Source organism: Teleopsis dalmanni, chromosome 1 (genome assembly GCF_002237135.1).
Source record: "Teleopsis dalmanni isolate 2A chromosome 1, ASM223713v2, whole genome shotgun sequence".
In the NCBI taxonomy this organism is placed as follows: domain Eukaryota; kingdom Metazoa; phylum Arthropoda; class Insecta; order Diptera; family Diopsidae; genus Teleopsis; species Teleopsis dalmanni.
Genome location: NC_051846.1, coordinates 224,927,140 through 224,934,635, shown reverse-complemented (window position 1 = coordinate 224,934,635; position 7,496 = coordinate 224,927,140). Strand labels below are relative to the sequence as shown.

The window sequence follows — 7,496 nt, the reverse complement described above, 5'->3', positions numbered from 1 at the left end:
TAAAATATCGAAAAATATACAGCGCGCGAATTTTAAATGAGAATTTCCGAAAACTTTTCAGTCTTAATGTATTACAATGAAGTTGGTGCAGACATGTTTTTACTTTCTCACCATTAAATAAAATCGTATCAAATAAATATTTTAGTAACATCATAAAAATTTAGGTTTCTAGTTTATAGATTTTTTAATATTAACTCTATATGACCATATATATACACGTAGTATGTTCCGAAAGTTTTACCTCTGAGAGTACAGTTAATTCATATCAAAATAATTTTTTAGTTTTATGAATAATTAAAATAACTAAAAAAACAAATAAATAAATAAAAAAATATAATAAAATATCAGTTTCTTTTACAATAATATTTGTGTTAATAATTTATATCATTGGCCGACTTCCAATGTGCAAAAGAAACTAATATTGCGATCCATTTAAATATAATTGCAAAATATATACGAGTCGAAGCAAATTGAGTCTTAGTATAAAGTTTATAGGAACTCTATATTAACATATACAATAGAATCAGCTTAACTTATAAAAATAGTAGTTGAAGCCCAAAACAAAAACATCCAAAAAGTGCATCAAATGATATTGGACTATCGTTGTATTAAAATTAAAAAGTTTGCTAATGTTGTAGGCATTTCAATTGACCATATTTGGAGAATACTGCATAGAAATATATAAACTCTAGGCGTAGTGTACGATATTGGATCGATATCGCAATCTCTTAGACATTTTTAAAGATCTGTTGGAACAATTTCAATAAAATTTAGAATTAATATAATTACTAAAATAAAAAAAAAACCTATGTAGTTCTTATAATCTAATGATTGTTATGTTAAGTATGGTATATTTCCGGATCCCTTTAATACGCCACTCCAAAGGCGTATGGTCAATGAATTACCTCTAAATCTTAGTTCTTATAATCTCATTATTGTAATGTCAAGTGGGGAATATATTTCCTGATCCCCTTAATATGCCACTGCAAAAACATATTGTTAGTGGGTTACTCTGAAAGAAGGGACCCCACACTTCAATGTACTATACAATATTAATGGATTCGCTTATATATTATTATTAACAGTAAAACTAATGGATCTAAAACTTTTTAAACTTTTCAATTCAATAGTTAATTCTATTAAATAAGTACTTTATAGCGAAACAGTTTAATGTGGTACAATTAGATTAAAATTTATAGTTTGAACAAAATCCGTTTCACAGTCTTTATTTTCATCATTTTTTTTCATTGTGTTAACAATAAATGTAAGTTCAAAATAGTGCCGTTATATATTATAACAGTGTTAATTTAGGACCTTTTTCTAGACTTGCAATATATAGACATATAGTTAGTGTTAGTTACTAGATGCAGTTATTTTAATAAAAAAAAGTTTTAGAATAATATTTTTTAATTGTAAATTCAAATCACCGTGGAAATTAACTATACATATACATTAAATATAATATATAGATATATATATATACGTATATTACTATTTTCATATTATTTCGATACTTCATTTTCTGATTTTAATATTTGAAGAAAAAATTCTCTTCTTGAGGTTGTATTTGGATTAAAGCACTAGGGTTCTAAGCTCCCTCTATTAAAGGTAGGTCAACAGTGATTAATGTGTAAAGTGTATATTAATAAATTTGCCATTTATTTTGAATAAAAAATATATGTCTTCCAAGCATTGCTTCAAATGCGTAAAGTGACAACATAAGTTGTTACTTTCAATATAAGTTTTCATTATGCTTATAAGGTCTGACACACAGTATCACACAGTACTCTTTCATTTCTAGTGTTTTTCTAGTACTGAAAGGTGAGGACTGTGTGAAAACTGGCATTATAAAAAATAGAATAGGAATATTGTACTAACCGGAATCACAGAATGGGATATACTTAAGATAGAATAGCAAAATTTAGTCATCGCATTATTATATATATAAATTTTGAAAAGAAACCTGTAGCATATACTTCTCAAACGTTTTTAAAACTCGTACCCGTCTGATACCCAGTTTAAAAAACAATAACAATAAAATAAAAAAAAATAAATAAAATAAATAAAAATAGAATAGGAATATTGTACTAACCGGAATCACAGAATGGGATATACTTAAGATAGAATAGCAAAATTTAGTCATCGCATTATTATATATATAAATTTTGAAAAGAAACCTGTAGCATATACTTCTCAAACGTTTTTAAAACTCGTACCCGTCTGATACCCAGTTTAAAAAACAATATGTTTGTGCTTATTTTACATATGTTTTTTTTAATTACAAGAAATAAATTTTAATTATACATTTTAAATATTTACTTTAAAAAACCCTTAATAATTTTTTTAATATTTTTAAGCATTAAAAAAGAAATATTAACAAATAATAAATAGTGGTCTCATTATTTTCATTAAAGAAATATATGCATACATAAACTCATTAAATTGTAAAAATATTACTATTATATTTTTTAATATATCTGTAGCTGCAGTGGTCCGTGCCGCAGAAGATACAAAACTTCATCTTTGTACAAAAATAAATATATTTTAATGTTTGGATAGATGTATGTTAATAAATTTTTCTTTTCACTAAATGATTTTACCTACATACTCGTACAAGTAGTTCTTTGAGATCTATGCCTCCAACTGTGTTCAGACAATTGTTGAGTAGCTAAATTTAGACACTAATTCCCAGACACGCTGTGTCAAGGCAGCACTTCAGTCTGCCTGAACACCAGCCCTTACAATGGCAATTCTGAAGAAAAGAACTGCAGCAGAAGCAATCCAAGTCAACTTAACATACATTTCGTTCATAGCACAGACATTAGAGGTTTTGTACTCTCATGTCTACAGCTTTAGCTGTGGATTGTGTATTATTCTTCCTACAATCATTGCTATTGCTTCTTTAGCAGAATTTTTTTTTTTTGTGTTGCACGAGAGCAAAGGCAAGGCATTGATATCATATTTCTTTGGCACTAAATGAGCACACCACTTACGATAAACTTCAAAAATTCTTTAGTGTTGTTAAAGCTCAAATTACCTGTTGGATTTATCGTCATAGCAAAGTTTCGCAAATCCAAATCCACAAAAACGTTGTCGTTGCCATTGCCATTACCTAAACATGCGAACGTGCTACTCTGCTACTCTGCTTTACTGGGATGCATAATTCATCCAAGCAAACCAAAGGACATCGTGTTGCTGGTGTAGCAAGCAACATTTGTGGATTTGGCATTTGTGGCAGCATGTGAGTTTGCGGTGAGTTTGCTTATCGCATTAGTAAAATCTTGCCAAGCAACTGTCGTTATCGTTTAAAATCATAAAAATGCAAAAATTATGATTTGTACAAAATCTATAACAGCAAAGGTAGTAAAGGCAGCAACGGCAGCTGCCTCACGCTGCACATTTCACAGTGAGCCACGCAAATGCAGCAACAAGGCATGCAACATTTATGCTGCAAATCGGCTGCGTTCAAGCAATTTCATTGACACAAATGTACTTATAACATTTTTTTATTTTTATTTTTATTTTTTATTTTTGTTTTTAATATTTTATTTAATAAAAATTTATTTAATAAAAAATGCGCTTGCAATGCAATTTTGCCATTGTTTTATAGCAATTAAGCCGCATTTGTATAGAAACTGCATTTTATTTTATTTCTTATTTTTTAAAAAATATTTTTAACCATCCTTCTATACAAATATATATGGCGATAAAAATATTTATATATATTTTTTAGTTGTGTGAATTTATTATTTAAATAGTGTGGTAAAATAAAACGAATCCGAAGAATAAAAAAACATATAAAAACAACTTTTATTGCAACGACTTGTAATTTTTCCCACAGTTAACGTTAAAAAACTTTTGTTATTTGTTGTTTTGTTGCAAGTTGCTAGTTGCCAGTTGCCAGTTGCTAGTTGCCGGTTACATATTATGAATATTCAATTTCAGCGCGCCTGGCAGTGGCTAGGCAAAACATGCAAATCTGTAAATCCATTCTAACCATTTCACAGTCAGTAGCACACATTACACACCTTCGTGCGCCACCTAATCCGCTCGGTGTACTCCTATTCTGTGTGGTGCACTTGACGCAAATTCTGTTCCATTCTTCTCCATTCATGGACTATGGGCTGCATCGAACTGCACTGCATTGCATTGCAATGCACTGCACTGCACTTCTCGTTAGCTCAATAACAATTAATGCAATTGAAAAGCGATTGTTTGAAAAATAAAATTGAAAACAAAGGAAAAAGGGAAAAAAATTTTAGGCACGTATTCGAGTAGTTTTCCACTTTTTGGTTTTTTTTTCTTGCCATTATTGTTTAGGAACCGGTAAGTATGCTCAACGTGGGTTTCTGGCTAAATGCACAAAATACTTAGTACTTAAATTGTACAGACTTCACGTTCTTCATTCAACAGTAAAGATAACTAAAACAGACTACAACTACAATTTTAGAGTTTATTTAACAGTTTTGGGATGTTGTAACGCTTAATTACCAAATGGGGTTTTAACGTCTTTGTGGGATAGATGAGCTTCGAAGTTTAGGAAACAATCAAACAATTAAAAATATTCAATAAGTTCAAAGATTTTTACTAAATGGGCACTTAACCAGTGAGCATTGAACTTCAACTAAAATGATTGTACATGACTTAATGTGAAGAAACTTATTTTTAATTTAAATATTTACATTATTTATAGGTGTGGTAAATTAAGGCATTTATAATTCCTAACACACCATAAACTTTAGGACAAAAGCTCCACTTCCACTTTAGTTTTAGGCACAAAAGAAGAAAACAAATATATATGTAAGAAATTGTTTGTAATTTGTTTATGTTATATGAATATAAACTAAACTACTCTCGATCTGTCATATTTTGTCGCTAAATCAAACATTTTTAGAGTTTTCAAATATGCATATTTACATATATCGAATCACACCACACCACTTGTTTGTCAAGTCATATCACATAGCTGTTAATATCAGGGTAATTTTGATAGTTCAGCGAAATGTCTAGAATGTTATACATTAATCTTGAGTGTTATACGCTTCGCCCGAGGTTTTCGAATCGAAAATGAAAATAGCACAAAAAGTGAATGTCGACTGAAACAGTTCTCCCAGATTTCCCAGTCGAAAACAGCATTAGTGTATAACAATGTGGTAAATAGATTGTTTAATATAACTGCCGCTTGCCTGTTTCCATAATGCAGGGTCGCCAAGCTTAGGTATTGCTGCACATATATACAATACATATACAATTTATTACATATATAAATGTAATTAACAACTATAGTCTTTGAAAGTATGTGCATGAATAATACCCTCATCAATTAAGACTTTGCTTAAATTTTTCTGTATAGTATATATATTTTTATTATTATGTTTTGGGATCTCGTCCTGCAATTTAGAGATCTATTGGTACGTCTTCATCAGTTGAAGGTACTTTTCTGAGACAAATTTCCTAAATTTTGATATCGGACTTACTTTAATGAGTTCTATTTCTTCATTGTAATGGGAACAATAAATGAAACCAATACTCAAAGTTAAAAACATTGATTAATTATATATTGAAGGTAAGGCGCAACAATAGTTTTCTAAGTATCAATGTGAAATCCACCAACTTAATGGTAAAGATATATAGAATTGTTTTCTTAAGCAAAGTGACTATTGACATGGGTACTCTTATAGTCATGTATATCCTCAACATTATATGCATTATAATATCAATTTTTTTAGTAAGACACATAATATAACTGATTAATTTTCACATTGGATTTATGCAACGTAAAGATATTGAATAGCTTTTATTTTTTAATTCAATCCAAACATTTCCTTTACTTATTTATTTTTTTATATATATCGAAATAAAAATCTTCTGCACTTGACGACGTGACACAGATACTGTACTAAAATCTATTTTCATGATTACTTTTTTTCACCTTTCTCAGAAACCATTTGAATAAACAATCAAAAAAAACTTTCAGGTTGCAGAACAATGTTTGGTGGTGAAACATTATTCCCCTCTCGGTTCAAAATCTTACCATTCTTTGTCTTCCGCACAAATTGTTGCACTCTTTGTTTTATTCTTGATAACCAAACAGAAACCAAATCATATTGACACACATTTGTTGGTTTAATTTTGGAAATTCTTTAACAACCATTAAAACATATGAAATGCCATAGTTCGATTGTCTCCGATTATATAATATGTTGAATATGTTGAACTTGAACTTGTATAAAAGCCAAGGTTTTTGCAGAGAATTTATCAAAGAAGTTTGCAATCTCAGTTAAAGATGTCTCCAAAGATTGTCCTCTTGTTCTTGGCTACTGTTATCGTATCCTTGAGTATGGCACCAAAAACGGAAGCTACTTTGGATCTCATCATAAATAGTCCTTTGGTACAATATAAATTATGCAAACTAGGTTCTTCACTATGCATTACAACAACAACTACCACCACAGCTGCTCCTGCAACTCGTCGTGCTGAAACTACCAAGAAGAAGGCATCAGGATAAGTGACTAATAGAATAGTAAAAAGAAAGACATCATTTTGTTATAAATAATAAACTTTTATAATTGTTATAAGGCATTTTTAAATTACAAGATTCATTAGAGTATTATATTGATATTGAGGAGCCAAACTGTAGGCTTAAGTTTCCTTGGGTAAAAAAGTTGTTGGAAGCTAACGAATTCTGAAAGCCCACACATTTATTAAAAACTATTAGCAAGTAAATATAAAAGGTTTTGTCCAAATTAAATGGATTTTTTGAAAAATGGGTTCTTAAAGTTAAACCATCAATAGCAATTTTATGCTCAGATGAAGTAGATCTTTTGCTAATGTGTTTTAAAAATTTTAGGTCGTTTTGAGGAATAGATCAGTTGTTTTAATATCTGATTTATATTTATTTATAAAATAATCTTATACATTATAATTTTTTGAAATTAGATTCTTTTCCATAAAGTTAAAAATGCTACATATAAAGTAATTAATCAAAATATTATTTTGCTCCGAATTTCGATAACGATTAGATTTACTTTCACGCGAAAAGGCTAAACTATTGTATAGAAAATGTAAGTGCTTTATTAAAGCACTTTTAAACAGTCAGCATTGTTTTATGCTTGGAAATTCTCGAAATAAGATACAGGGTACTGCTCTACATGTATGGAATTTGATGTGTTGAAATATATGGTTGTGGCGGGATTAAACATAAACAATCTGCATATATAACGGTTAGGTGTCTACTAAGAAGTTTTACTGTTTGTAACTATTCATATGAATTCTACTTTTTACTCCGATAGTCGCTTTTATATTACATTATATTAATATGTTAACCTAAAATTTACCCACATAATTTAATATGTTAATATTAACTATGAGTATTTATATATACTTGATCCCATGAGAATGACTATTTACATACTTATTATCAAAATATATTGTGCCAGAGATATCTCCATAATATAATCAAATATATATATATATATATATATATATATATATAT

At 29.1% G+C, this 7,496-nt stretch overlaps 1 protein-coding gene across 1 annotated transcript in view; it reads right to left on the bottom strand.

The window, feature by feature from the left end:
• LOC119667524 (von Willebrand factor A domain-containing protein 8-like) overlaps window positions 1-3,056 on the bottom strand; it is a 7,439-nt gene extending 4,383 nt beyond the window's left edge. Inside the window, exon 1 of the mRNA XM_038076827.1 lies at window positions 2,994-3,056. Within this exon, the coding sequence (XP_037932755.1) occupies window positions 2,994-3,056 (63 nt within the window). The remainder of the gene's footprint in view (window positions 1-2,993) is intronic.
• Between the last annotated feature and the right edge of the window lie 4,440 nt (window positions 3,057-7,496).